General features: G+C 42.6%; 1 protein-coding gene across 1 annotated transcript in view; it reads right to left on the bottom strand.

Moving 5' to 3' along the window:
* Nucleotides 1–7671: 7671 nt before the first annotated feature.
* BEND4 (BEN domain containing 4) overlaps nucleotides 7672–14683 on the bottom strand; it is a 34865-nt gene continuing 27853 nt past the window's right edge. The window contains exons 4-5 of the mRNA XM_056855805.1: nucleotides 13281–13521; nucleotides 7672–7987 (exon numbers count right to left, since the gene is read on the bottom strand). Of these exons, the coding sequence (XP_056711783.1) occupies nucleotides 7770–7987; nucleotides 13281–13521 (459 nt within the window). The 3' untranslated portion in view covers nucleotides 7672–7769. The remainder of the gene's footprint in view (nucleotides 7988–13280; nucleotides 13522–14683) is intronic.

Genomic DNA, 14683 nt, shown 5'->3' with positions numbered 1-14683 from the left:
ATCAGGCCGGTTCACGCGTTTTGTTAGATTGTATTCAAAACATAAAATGATGTGATTTTTCTCCAGTTCTTCCTAATGCCATCAGTGGAATACTCTAGTCTCTCTGAAGCTCTAAGCTCTGCATTGCTGTTGCACATGGAAAATAAGGGGGCATAGTCAGCCAAATTTAAGATCTTGTATCACATTACTTTCAGTGAAAGTCCTCAAGTCAATGGAATTTTAAAGTTCCTTAATTTCAGTGGGATCCTTCCCAGTTTTCTTAGAGTAATCCTTTCCTTTTCAGAGCTCCTCTGATCCACAGATGTTGGGCAATGGCTAGAAGAGCACTAAATTAGTTTCTAAAGGAAAATAAGTAATTTCCATGTAAGTACAGATTGCCTATTACAAATGCAAAGTAAGAGAAATACATAAATGTTTTCATGCTTGGGGTGGGAGGAGGAAGAATGATTTTTTAAAACAAAGTTTCCTTTATGTAACTACAACACATGTTAAAACTGTTGATTCTTCCATTTTTGGTCATGATTATTTTAAATGGGGAGCAATTGAAAAGCACAGGATACCTATGAGGATTACCTTATTTTTGTAACACTAATATTGGCTGTAAAACCTCCTGGTCACTGTAAAATATTCAGTAAAAATGTTTTTAAAAATGCAGATTGAGTTTATTTTTGTAATTGTAACGTCAGCCTTGAGAAGCCCATACTCCTTTCTGTGGATTTGCTGTGTTGTGTTGGACTGTCTTAAGGCTTCTGGAGAACACTGATGAAAAGTACTGGAAATCGATTGTCTGATTACAAGAGACACCATTACCCAGTGGAGGCCACTGTACTCACTCTGCGGTTTTGGGGGGTTCAGGAGGGGCTAAGTGGGAAAGTCCTATTCTCCAAAGTCCTCAGATGGTTGGCTATACCCCATTCTCTTTGCTTCCTGCGAGCAAACTGGTATCCAATCAACTCTGTGCAAGTACTTGTTGCAATGTGCATCCATACCAAACACATAACCAGGCGGAGGTTTAACATTTTATTGTGCATCGCTGTACAACAGAACAAATGGATGTGGGGGTGTATGCAGTAATCAAACCCAATATTTAAATAAGAGTTAATGCCTGAAATAGTAAACTCTAGTAACAATTGCATCATTTAGAATCAGAAAATATCACTTTTAAAAAACTGTCTAACTGTTTTTGCTTCCTTAAAAGAAAAGTTATGTCCTGATGTCACATAGAAAACAATTCACAGATCCTATAGAAATTCTCACCAAAACATACTAGCCTATATTACACTATTCACTTTGTACAGAGTCAGATATTTTACTTCTCCCTAGTTTTTATTCTACACAGGACAAATTGTTAATAAAATTAACAGCACTATTACAATAAAAATATTAGGGGCATGAGTTCTTGATCACAGTATCTCCACAAAATAATTTTGTCATAGAAAATAGAACGAAGGCATGTGGCACTGGTGTACAGTGAAATAGTGAAATACAAACTTTTCAAAGAAATGTGAGGATAAGGCAATGATATATTAGCCAGAAGGGTGTTGTAAGTAGTATATGGTATTCGAATCTATTTCAGATTTCTTTGTTTATACAGTAGAATAGGCAAGTCCTTACCTTGCCTATCTGTCAGATGTTTATGAAGAGTTCGTGGGCATGTATGGCGTTTGTCATTTGGATGGAGCAAACCTGAGTTTAAAAAAAATCTATTCACACGTTATCTGTGAGGTTCTAGCGAGGTGGCATTGAAAATCAAGGACTGCCAGTGATTCAACCTATGATATTTAGACCCTGAAAATAAACTATGGACCAGTATAATAAGGTGCTGTTTTGTTGGAGCCAGCATGGCGTAATGGTTTAGAGTGGTGGACTCTAATCTGGTGAACTGGGTTTGTTTCCCCGTTCCTCCACATGAGGCCTGCTGGGTGACCTTGGGCTAGTCACAGTTCTCTCCAAAGTCTCTCAGCCTCACCTACCTCACAAAGTGTCTGTTGTGGGGAGGGGAAAGGAAGGAGATTGTAAGCTGCTTTGAGGCCCCTTAAAGGTAGAGGAAAAAGTGGGGTATAAAAACCAATTCTTCTTGTAGCTCTATTTACCCAAGAGCTTTGGTTTTGAGGCCTAGTGTACGTTAACAGTGGATAGGGTGATCCTGGGATATGACTGGAAAGCAAACTTGCTGAAGCTACGCGGGTCTGGATCTTGTCAGGGCCAGGACAGGAGACCTCCTTGAATGCAATGAAAAGTGATCATTGCGAATGTGTCACTTCAACACTAGAGGGTTGGATCCACTAGTAAAGTTGCTTTTCTCCTAGGCCTTGCTTGGAAAAGTGTTGTGTTTCAGGGAAAGGTTCCTTCTACTGGGGGAAAGCACCTCTTTCAGTAGAACGGATGAATGGAATCCAACCCTAGGTGAGGAGCTCTATGACTGAGTGCCTCCCCCTGCTCAGTTGAGGGGGGGATTCTACTGGTTCCCCCCCCTTTCTGAATATGCTAGTTTTGCATGTGGCATTCATCTGGTCATCCTCTCCACCTGCAGCGAGTCCAACAAGTTTTTACTACTTTATCTACTGTGAATGAGGCTTAACAAGACATGACTCCCCTCCGTTTCTGTGGGGAGACTTCTAAGCAGAAAACTGTCTTTCTTGCCACAAAAATGGCTTGTGTAGGACAGGCAGCTTCGTGGAAAGCTTACAGAGTTATTTGTATGGCTGCCCCAAAAGCCTAACTCTGCAGCCCTGTGCAAAATTATCCCACCAAAGGATTTAGACCGCGGTAACTTTGCACTGTTATGAACTCCATTAACATTTTTAAAAACAGCACTGAAGGACCAGCTCCTTTACCTGTTTCTTTGGTGCTATTTACACAGCCCAAATAATGCACTTTCAATCCACTTTCAATGCACTTTGAAGGTGGATTTTACTGTGTGAACTGGCAAAATCCATTTGCAAACAGTCGTTAAGGAGCAGTGAAAGTGGATTGAAAGTGCATTATTTTGGCTGTGTAAATAGTCTTTCCTCAGTTCATCGATAGGGTTGCCAGCTCTGGGTTGGGAAATACCAGGAGATTTTTGGGGTGGAACCTGAGGAAGGAGGGGCTTCAATGCCATAGAGTCCAATTGCCAAAGTGGCCATTTTCTGCAGGGGAACCGATCTCTATTGGCTGGAGATCAGTTGTAATAGCAGGAGATCTCCAGCTAACACCTGGAGGTTGGCAACCCTATTCATCGAGGCAGCAGGGTTACTACTGCCACATTAAGGCCTTGCAGATATTTGAATGGAGGAGAAATACTCCATATTCAGAAGACTAGTTTGTGTTCTGAAGCCAAGAAATTTGTGTGCACATGGTACTAAGCCTATTTTCTACTGTAATTTTGAACAGCACAATTAACACCCCTATAGAAGAGTTAAAGTGTCCAGGATTAGCATAGGTTTAATATTAAATAAGAAAAAAATAGTTTTCCATGGCAGAAGTTGTGTTTCATGGAAAATGCCTGGACCTGTGTGTGCCTGAACTTTGCACTGATTTTTACCCATCTCAAAACCTGGCACGTGTTGACTTTTGAAACTGTCAAAACCTTGGATTTGATACTTAGCTTTGTAAACTTCTGTGCTCTTCATCCAGTTGTCTGAATTGCTTATGTTCAGCACTTTAAAATGCTGCACAGCTGCCACAGAGTAAAATATTGGCCTGTGTGATTTGGCAGTATGGATTATTCTGTAGGTTTGCTACTTATAATTTCTCCAATAGGCTGAAGTCAACAGTACCTGTTGCGGAATATACTAATTTAGTACTACTTTATGTACTATCATAAGAGATATGCTATGTGGAGGAATCATGATGCTGGGGGATTCCCTGCCCCTCCTTCCTAGGAGGGTTACGGTTAGGGGTGGGGAAGAAGCTACATCTTAGACCACCTCCTCTTCTGACCACTGGAGTGCCCTGACATGCTGCTGATATAACAGCAGAAGGTATCCTTAGACCTTATTCTTATATCATGTTGTGACATTTTCTTCCAGCCGGTGATGATCTCTCTCTGTGCACCTGAGACACCCTCTGAACTGGGTAAATGACATCAGCAAAGGGGAAATTCATGAGTTATGGGCACGTGGTGTTCACTTCTGCTGCCAGAATCATCTGACCTTGGAGAGGGGTAGTCCTGTTATGGAAAGGAGCCATCTCTCTAGACCGATGTGCTAAATACTCATAGAGGTTGCTCCTGGATTAGACCATACCAACAGCAACTTCTGTGCTTTACCAGTAAGTCTGAGAAGGGGCCAAGACAGAAATCTGAGATTACCTTTCCTGTTCTAAAGACGCCTAGGCTCACCCATAGGCCTAGGCACAAATCCAACAGGTATTGCTTTAGTGAGGTCTGTTGTGAATCTCGTGTGCATAATTTAAACAATGTTTTTACTTCATACACTGAAACATTTGATGTCACACTTCCTGTACAAAAAAATACACTGAGATTATACTGTGGACGAACATGGACTCATGCATTCTATCTGACAAATTTTACCAAATACAGCGGCAAGGGTCACCACAGACAACATACACCAGCAAGACCGGCACGGCCCTTAGCACTGTGATAGCCAACGTGTGCGTGTTTAAGTACAACACTGAACAGCTAGAACAGAAATGCTGTTATTTTTGAAGGATGCTTGTATTTATCTTTTCAGTGGGCCTTCTTGTGGTAATGCCAATGGATATCACAGATGTGATGAAAAGGTAGAGGTGGCATTTGCTCTGAGACAATTTTTAAAAGGTCATGACCCAGCTGAGGTAAATTTTCTTACGTCCCACTGACTTTCATGGCAAAGAATTGAGCATCTGCTTCACCATCCCATCAAAGCCCGTGGTTCTCAAAAATGCTAAACTATTGCTTGGTCATGTCCTTATTCATTTAAACTCTAGGAAAAAATATGGAACTAAAGAGGTATGTCATATTTGCATCTGCTAACAGTGTTTCAGCCAGTTTCTCACAATGCCCGTTTTAATGTAAGGTTAAGAATGCTCCCACCGTAATGTAATCTCTGGAACTGTGGGACGCTTTCACACATACTAAATAATCCACCTTCAATCCACTTTCAATGCACTTTCACGATTGTTTGCAAGTGGGTTTTGCCATTTCACGCAGTAAAATCCAGCTGCAAAGTGCATTGAAAGAGGGTTGAAAGTGCCCTAGGGGAAGAGCCATGCTTTAGAGCCACCAGTTTGGCCTGGCACATAGGAATGATTCCCCCCCTCCCCCCGCCTTTGCCTTGCACCACTTGTCTGGCTGGCTTCCATTCATCAGCTGCGGCCACTGCAACTTTTCCTGGGTAACACAGCCCTCAATTGCGCAGCAGTTATGGGAGTATGTGGCCATTCACAAACTAAACCTGCTTATCTCGCCTCCAGCGTCTCACTTCTGGCACCTGTGTATGACCAGATGGAAAACTGCACTAGAGGGTAGTTCTGGTGAGGGGTCTGGAGACCAAGTCCTATGAGGAAAGGTTGAAGGAGCTGGTTATGTTTAGTCTGCAGAGGAGAAGACTAAGAGGTGACATGATAACCATCTTCAAGTACTTGAAGGGCTGTCATATAGAGGAAGGTGCTGAGTTGGTTCTGGTCCAACCTTCTGGGGCAACAGAAAACAACGGGTTGAAATTAAATCAAAAGAGTTTCCGACTAGACATTAGGAAGAATTTTCTAACAGAGCAGTTCCTCAGTGGAACAGGCTTCCTCGGGAGGTGGTAAGTGCTCCTTCCCTGGAGGTTTTTAAGCAGAGATTAGATGGCCATCGGTCAGCAATTCTGATTCTATGAACTTAGGCAGTTCATGAAATGGAAGGGCATCTTGGCCATCTTCTGGGTATGGAGTAGGGGTCACCGGGTGTGTGTGGGGGAGGTAGTTGTGAAATTCCTGCATTGTGCAAGGGGTTGGACTAGATGACCCTGGTGGTCTTTTCCAACTCTATGATTCTACTCCACCATGCTCAAAATTGTGGGTCTTATCAGTGGCTTGAATTAACCTTTTTTCCTGCGCTGCACCTATTCCAGCCACCACAAGGGCTAACGGGTGTCCATGAGCAGGGACTATGCCTAGTTGATAGACAGATGTCTCCTCTTGCCCCAGCAGCTTTTTTTGGGGAGGGGCCTGAATAGAATTATCCTCACGTCATTACATTTTTTAGTTTCGGTTTTTAGAAAGGATACTATAACCTCCCTGAGCTCTGGAGATAGGGTGGGATAAATAAAATAGTGCAAACCTGTCTGCAAACTGGAAATGGCTACCTCCTGACCAGGCAGTGTGGACATCCACAATTGGCATGGAAGAGTTGGCCTGCCTAACACAGTAAAAAGATGGAAGGGGTTGAAAAATTTCTTCAAGAAATCATACTCAAGGGCTGTTACTTAATACTTGTAGAGAAGTACCACATTTTCAGATTTCTTTTTTGTTTCATGTACAATAACAGGAGTGCCCAAACATGACATTGTAAAAATCTCTTAAATTGTTCCATCTTCATTTCTCTCAGCCAGCATGGTGTAGTGGTTAAGAGTGGTGCTTTGGAGCGGTGGACTCTAATCTGGAGAACCGGGTTTGATTCCCCACTCCTCCACATGAGCGGCGGACGCTAATCTGGTGAACTGGATTGGTTTCTCCACTCCTACACATGAAGCCAATTATGTGACCTCGGGCTAGTCACAGCTCTCTTGGACCTCTCTCAGCCCCACCTACCTCACAGGGTGTCTGTTGTGGGGAGGGGAAGGGAAGGTGATTGTAAGCCGGTTTGATTCTTCCTTAAGTGCTAGAGAAAGTCGGCATATAAAAACCAACCCTTCTTCTTCATTTGCTTGCTCAGGGAAGTGAGAGGGGTTAACAGTCGACTGATTCAGCATTCCTGCTGATGCTAGGAAGGAGGCAGTTGGCCACTTCAACTGTGGCCCATGGGATCAAGTCCAGTATGGGAGGCAATGGTCCCAGGCCCTAGCTCAGGTAAAACTCAGGCCTGTCAAAAAATTATTTGCCACCCAGATCTATATTTTACAGCGAGAGAACCTGGAATATAACCAGTTATCTGCTGGAACAACATCCAGTGGCAGCTAATTCTAGTCATTTAAGTGACAAAAATAAACACAGTATTAACTAAAAACAAAGAACTTACAGTGTCAGAACTGTCCCTGATTTTGAAATATTACTACATGTTCCTAGTAGAATACAAAGGACAACTTCCGTTGTTCACTCCTAACATTGCGTATGAACTCACAATAAATTGAAAAGTATTTTTTGTGCAAGTGAGGGAAAAACGATTGCAGATTTTGCAATTGTTTTGAAGGCATATGACGATTTGACATTTGAAAAGCAATCCTCATTACAAAACAGGCCTAGTTCTCACAAACAGCAGAGGAAAAGGCAAATGTGATGTTCGGGCTTTACCACTTCAGACCACAGAGGGGTGCTCGCATGATGTAATGTCCCCCACCCCCAGGGAAAACTAGACGTTAGAGAGAAAGGCTTGAGCCTGTTCCCCTACACACCAATTATTAAAAGCATTTAACCTGTAAGCTCACGTTACTCCCAAGTAGTACAGCACAGAATATGGATTTAACCTGTTATATGGGAACCAGGGCTGGCTGTTTATACACTATGGAGTTTCACAGGAAGGCCCTGGATGAAGTACGACTTTGAACATGCTTTGGATTCTCAAGTCACATCAAAAACAGGACACCGAATGCATGGACTCTTTCATTGCCTCACGCCACTTGCGTGGGTTCCCCTCCCCGCTGTCATCAGTCACCAGATCCATCGTGGACGCCTCTACTGAAGAGGTCATCTTGTGAACTGTGTTGGTCAATCCCTTCATAATATGCATTGCCGTTGTGGAGGAACGTCCCCACTGCCCGCCCTTGCCGAGCATGTCCCACGGCATCGCTAAACACCTTGTTTATCTGTTCTTCAGAAGGCATCCACCAATCAGGATTGGAAGTGCAGTGCATCCTAATGAATTCTGCAGGGGGGGAAATGGAGTTCATAAACATGTTTCACTGGTATGCACTGTGTTGCTACGTTTCCTTATAGACACGTCCCAAAGTTGCTGAAATATACTTGTTCTTTAACACGTGCAATAATACAAATCATGGAATGCAATCACTTGAAATGGTATCTTCTTGCCTGTGTCTATTATGAAACTGCCATACATTGTACAGATTAAGGGAATTTGCACAGCTTGGATTTCTACATTATTTTTAGTGCGCGATTGAGGAAAAAGGTAATGAGGCACATGGAATGGTGAGGAACTATGCTAAACATGCAACAAAGAAAAGAAGTGGAAACTGTACACTTTAATTCAGGTCAAGGAAATTAAAAATTCTGCACCTGAGAAAAGGCAAATTCTACACCAAGCAAAGCAGAAACATGCTCATTGCATACGTTAATGTACCTGGTTTTTATTTGAGCTAATATATTCTAGGGCTTTTCCGCATTCTCTTTTTCCTCGTCTCAAACTTACTGTTTCTTCAGTGTTTTTTTAAAGTTCCACACACATGTTTTACTCCCTCTAGTGGTCGATTCGATATAGCAGAAGATTAAATCTAGTTTATTTCCCTGCTGATTTATGCAGCAGCTTTGCACTCTTGATAAAAAAGGGTTGTGATATCGAATCGACCACTAAAGGGAGCAAAACGTGTGGAACTTAAAAAAAAAAAACCCCAACCCAAGAAACAGGAACTTCGAGACGAAGAAAAAGAGAGAATGCGGAAAAGCCCCTAGTTTTGCTCTGGTGGGATGGAGCCTGGAGAGATGAAGGATACTGAAAACCATCCTCAAATCCTGAAAGTGACTTTTGAGGTCTCAGCAGGTATTACCTGCATACTTTCAAGCAAACTTCTGCCGTCATAAGAATTAGAAAATCCCTTAAAAACGAACTAGCCTACCTCAAATACTGAACTCACAGAAAGCTAAATTTTCCCCTTATTGCTATAGTGTGTGCTTTTTCAAAGTTCCTACAGACTCTCAACATATACCCAGTCTGGTCCCTGAACAAGGAAGCACCACAGAAATCACTGGCTTCCAAGCATCTTGAAGAAACAACATGCAGGTTTGCAGTTTCATCAACATGATCACAATCAAGCTTACTCCCCCCCCCCACCTGAAAACAGATTCTTAGCATTCTAAATCTACATCTGGATTCAGTGTTAGAAAGCCCAAAGTGGTAAGCATCTATTTCACTATTTAGACCCCCCACCCAGCACTAACTGTTTCCTGTTCTACTAAAAGGGTTAATTGTAGAAAGATAACTACAAATATCTATAGCTTGAACACGGTTGGTTGACAGGAGAAGATGCCCCTTGCTGGCAGATGTCACCTCTAAAGCACCACTAATTACTTGCATTGAAGGATTCCTCCCAGAGAACTTCTGGGGTCAAAACTAACTTCTTTATAGTTGGGTTTCAAGACATTCAAAAAGTTTTCAGAGCCTGTCTTTACTCCGATGAACCTGCTGTTAGAAATACCTGACAATATACAAATGGTTTCCTACTGAGATGTATCAACCTGGTGGTGATGGAAAGTGCCATTAAGTCACAGCCGATTTATGGTGACCCCATAGAGTTTTCAAGGCAAGAGACGTTCAGAGCTGCTTTGCCATTGCCTGCCTCTGCGTAGCAACCCTGGACTTTCTTGGTGGTCTCCCATCCAAATACTAACCAGGGCCAATCCTGCTTAGCTTCTGTGATCTGATGAGATCAGGCTAGCCTGGACCATCCAGGTCAGGACATGTATCAACCTACTAGATAGATTTTTTTTTTTAATTCTGTGTCTCATGCAGTGGGTGGCAGACAACAGCCCAATCCAGCCCCGGGTACACAACACCTACGTCTGCATCCTAAGAAATGTTTGGAATGGACATTCCATTTGAATGAAAATCCCTTTCTTCACACTGCATGGGGTGAATCCTTTCCCATATCACAATGTAGATAGGCATCTGCATCTAGTTGGTGCATTTGCAGACACTCAGATTGACCCAGGTTAGTAGACTACAGAGACACTAAACGTGGGGTCTAGAGAGCAACACTGCTGATTACCATTCCTTGCTTTTTATCACTGCATCTAGCAATAAGTGTTATGACCCAAAAAGGGAAGCTTTGGGTAAAAACTCCTTCCAAAGCTCCACTTCCTTACAGGACTGAGGGCGAGCATGGGTATGATGCATCATCTTGAATACAAAATTACCATTTAAAATTAAAGGCAATTAGTTGAACTTGAGTGCAACTCTTAAGCCCGTTGGTTCCAGAGACTTTGCATCTCATCTAGGGACTTCTAGCTATGAGCCGCGCAAACATATTTCTGCCCTCCCTTTTAGAGTCAAAGCAGTCAAAGCAAGACACACGTGGAGGTGCCCCCACCTCAACAGGGCCCCCCAGCATCCCTAAACATCAGGCTTCATGCCCCTAGAGCTAAACTGGAGCCAGTGGATTTAGCATTAGAAGAATTCCTTTCTAGTTTTATAGCAGTAAAAAAGAGCAAGAGTCCAGTAGCACCTTAAAGATTAACCAAATTTCTGGCAGGGTATGAGCTTTCGTGAGCCACAGCTCACTTCTTCTGACACCTGTCTGAAGAAGTGAGCTGTGACATAAGAACATAAGGAAGGCCCTGCTGGATCAGACCAAGGCCCACCAAGTCCAGCAGTCTGTTCACACAGTGGTCAACCAGGTGCCTCTAGGAAGCCCACAAACAAGACAACTGCAGCAGCATTATCCTGCCTGTGTTCCACAGCACCTAATATAAGAGGCATGCTCCTCTGATCCTGGAGAGAATAGGTATGCAGCATGACTAGTATCCATTTTAACTAATAGCCATGAATACCCCTTTCCTCCATGAATATGTCTACTCCCCTCTTAAAGCCTTCCAAGTTGGAAGCCATCACCACATCCTGGGGCAGGGAGTTCCACAAGTTAACTATGCATTGTATGAAAAAATACTTCCTTTTATCTGTTTTGAATCTGTCACCCTCCAGCTTCAACAGATGACCTCGCGTTCTAGTATTATGGGAGAGGGAGAAAAACCTCTCCCTGTCCACTCTCTCCAAACCATGCATTATTTTATAGACCCCTATCATGTCTCCCCTTAGACTCACGAAAGCTCATACCCTGCCAGAAATTTTGTTAGTCTTTAAGGTGCTACTGGACTCTTGCTCTTTTCTACTGCTACAAACAGAATAACACGGCTACCCATCATGATCTACTTCCAGTTTTATAGCATTTCAGGAGGGAAGGCAGCATGGTATAGTTTGATCTTGTCAGATCTCAGCAGCTAAGCAGGGTTGGTACTTGGACGGGAGAATGCCAAGGAAGGCTCTAAAGAGGAAGGCAATGGGAAATCATCTCTGCTTCTCACTTGCCTTGAAAGCCCCTTGCTGGGGGTCACCATAAGTTGGCTGTGACTTAACAGAACATATGTATATATGTTTATGGCATATCAATGCCACAGCATTACACCCAATTCCTGGCATGACGAGACAAAACTGAACAGGGATATCATTTTTTTTGCCTTGAAAAAATGTGGTTCCTTTACCGTACCCCATCTCACAACTTACACAAGCATTTAAGAACATGAAAACTGAAATTTCATAATCACAATGTAGGGTTAAAAAAAACAACCCTATAAAACACACAAAACATACATGCCCCAAACAAGTAAAGGGTATCTGAGCACAGAAGTGGACCTGCACATTCGAAAGTGATGTAAAGGTTCATCTGCATCTGTGGCATGATGCTTGTTCAAACCCTGCTGATTTTGCTGTGTGGAGTTTTCAGAGGGGAAGCTAATTATGTACACTACAGCTCAGTTGGGGTCACAAAAACCCATCATTATTAGTGCAAACCTAATTGTAATTTAAATCAATTACAACTGGTTTTTGAATCTCAGAAACGGGATTCAGGAATAATTCTAGTTTGTTTTCTTTAATGAGACATCTTGGTAGTCTCAGTGAAGACTCATATTTTGTTTAAGTAGGCATTAATTAAAAGAAAAACTAGAACATACTAATTTGGAACGGTCTTTACTGTTAAGTAAGGCTGCAAACTTTTAAAACCATCAGATTTATCAAATTTAAGCTAAATTTAAAGAACGATTTTTAAACGCAGCTGTAGTTTTAGTTAATTCAATTGATTGGCCAGTTTTAATCAAAGCAGCTTTTGATCGATAGAACTTTGGACTAAAGAAACATTTACATGGTTGCTTTTTGTAATAAAGGGAAAATGAGCAAATATTAAATTGTAAGGGAATGTGGATAGCTCAAAATAGCCCATATTGTTGCCCAATACAAACTGAGATGATGCCGCTACACCCCTGGAGCTACACGTTGCAGGAGAAAGACTGAGTGGCGGTGGTGGAGCATTCTTTCTTTTGGGGAAGCCTCTCCCTCATTACTGATCTTCTCATTGAGTATCTCCTGATAAGTCTTCCAAAAATCTTGGAGGGGGGCATGGCTCAGTGGTGCAGTATCTACTTGGCATGCAGAAGGTCCCAGTTTCAATCCCTGGCACCTTCAGTTAAAAGATCTGGCAGTAGGTGATGAGAAAGACCTCTGACTGAGATCTTAGAGAGCTGCTGCCAGTCTGAGTAGACAATACTGACTTTGATGGACCGATGGTCTGCTTCAGTATAAGGAAGCTTCATATCAGCTCATGTGATTATAGCTTTTTATTTTTATTGATGATCTCCTCCCTTTTCTCTCTTCAAGTAACTCAAAGGATCAAACAGTCTTAAAAAAGTACAAAAGACCAGCATGGAACAATATACATACACAAGAGCACCAGTTTACCCCTCAAACTTGATTCTGGACTTCCTTAGCACAACATCTGAGTGTATGTGCATGTGTAAAGTGCCTTCAAGTAGCAGCCGACTTATGGCGACCCCTTTTTTGGGGGTTTTCATGGCAAGAGACCAACAGAGGTGGTTTGCCAGTGCCTTCCTCTGCACAGCAACCCTGGTATTCCTTGGTGGTCTCCCATCCAAATACTAACCAGGGCTGACCCTGCTTAGCTTCTGGGATCTGACGAGATCAGGCTAGCCTGGGCTATCCAGGTCAGGGCATCTGAGTGTATAAATCCATCAAAAAAGCAAACTATTCAGCTAATCTGTACTCTGAGACCTGAATCAATGCCCCCACAACCAGCTTTTTGCTGCAAGCTTCCCTTCCCTCTTTGTGACAGGAAGTGAAACGGTTTTTATTAAAGCCAAAGAGCTAATGTGGTGAAATGGAATTGCATATGGCGGACACGGAGTGAAAGATGCAGTACCTCTGAGACATGTTACTTTAACGGGATCCAGAGGACGTCTTTCAGGGCCAGGATCTCCTGACTGCACTGACCTTTTCCTTTTTCCAAGGCCGCACGAGTACTTAAGCTCATCGGTGGTGAAGACAAATCGGATGAGGTACCGGAGGAGCCGCCGTCCGTCTTTCTTGGAGGAATTCACGGCCTCATCCCACTGTTTGCTAGTGATGTAGACGGGGTAATTGTTCAGCAACTGTTTGCTGCCCTGGAACAGAAAAGCAAAAGAAGTCATTTCCCTCATTATTTCAAAACAGGATGACGAGCAGAGAAGATGATGTCAACAGCCAAATCAAAGACAATTTTTTAAAAATTACGCAGCTGTGAAATGCTGACAGTGAAACACACCCTGACATGAACAAGGAACTGCTCATACTAAAAACATCTGCATTTTCTATAACAGGAACCACTGTGGTGTAATGAACACCTTTATAGAGAAAGAAGCTATTTATAATGTACTTTCACAGGTAAATTAGAAAGTGTCAAGATCCACCATTTGGGAAAACTATTTAAATATAATCTTCTCTCAATCTATTAAAATGTGTAAAATTTCTTTTGAAGAGTGTGATCAAACAGGCCTTTTTGTGGCAGCTGACAGATTGCTACTTCAGAAGTCACCTTTTAAAAATAATTTATTTACATAATTAACATACTATCTTTTGTTTAACGCACTCAGAACCTGACAGCGCTTATGTTTGCAGGGAAAAGTCTAAAGGCGATAAACAAAGTTAAGTAAGATCCAAAAGTCATGTTACTATTGATGACCTTGGCATGGATGCACACAATAGCTTTGTGCAAATGCTGCCAAGTTTGCCAGTAGACCTTGCCACTAATTAACTGAAATGATAGGGGCTTAAATGCCCAGCTCTAAAAAGGTCAAGGAGCTGTCGATTCAGACATTCATCTCAGTATGAAGCAGCTTAGGTCTGGGGACGTGCAGTTACTCACCTTCATCTTCTGCTACTTATGGCTCTCCTGTTCCACAACAGTGTAAATTCCACTACCTTGGAAGCTCCATGGGGAACTGACCAGTCTTTTTTGCTTACACGACACTATAAAGCACCACAGCCCTTTCCCATGGGTCGCACTGAGCCCGCAGAACTCCCTTCGTAAAGAATTCTGTTCCATCCCTCTTGGCCTTCAGACAATCAGTTAAAAACCATCCTCTTTTGGATGCCGTTTGGATATTTTGCTGAACAGCTGTCTGTCTCACCCATTGTTCGGCTCACAGGTTTTCTGGGAATGGTGCTTTTGGGGGCCTATTGTGCTGGTTGCTTAGTAGGTTTTTGTTTTGTTATTTCAGTGGATTGTTTAGTGGATTCTTCGCCATTTTGTGGGCGTCCTAAGCCACAAAGGTCTCAGGAAAGTAC

This window comes from Euleptes europaea, chromosome 9, assembly GCF_029931775.1.
Source record: "Euleptes europaea isolate rEulEur1 chromosome 9, rEulEur1.hap1, whole genome shotgun sequence".
Lineage (NCBI taxonomy): Eukaryota > Metazoa > Chordata > Lepidosauria > Squamata > Sphaerodactylidae > Euleptes > Euleptes europaea.
Note: the sequence above shows the minus strand (reverse complement) of the source record. Positions and strands in the feature narration are given on the sequence as shown.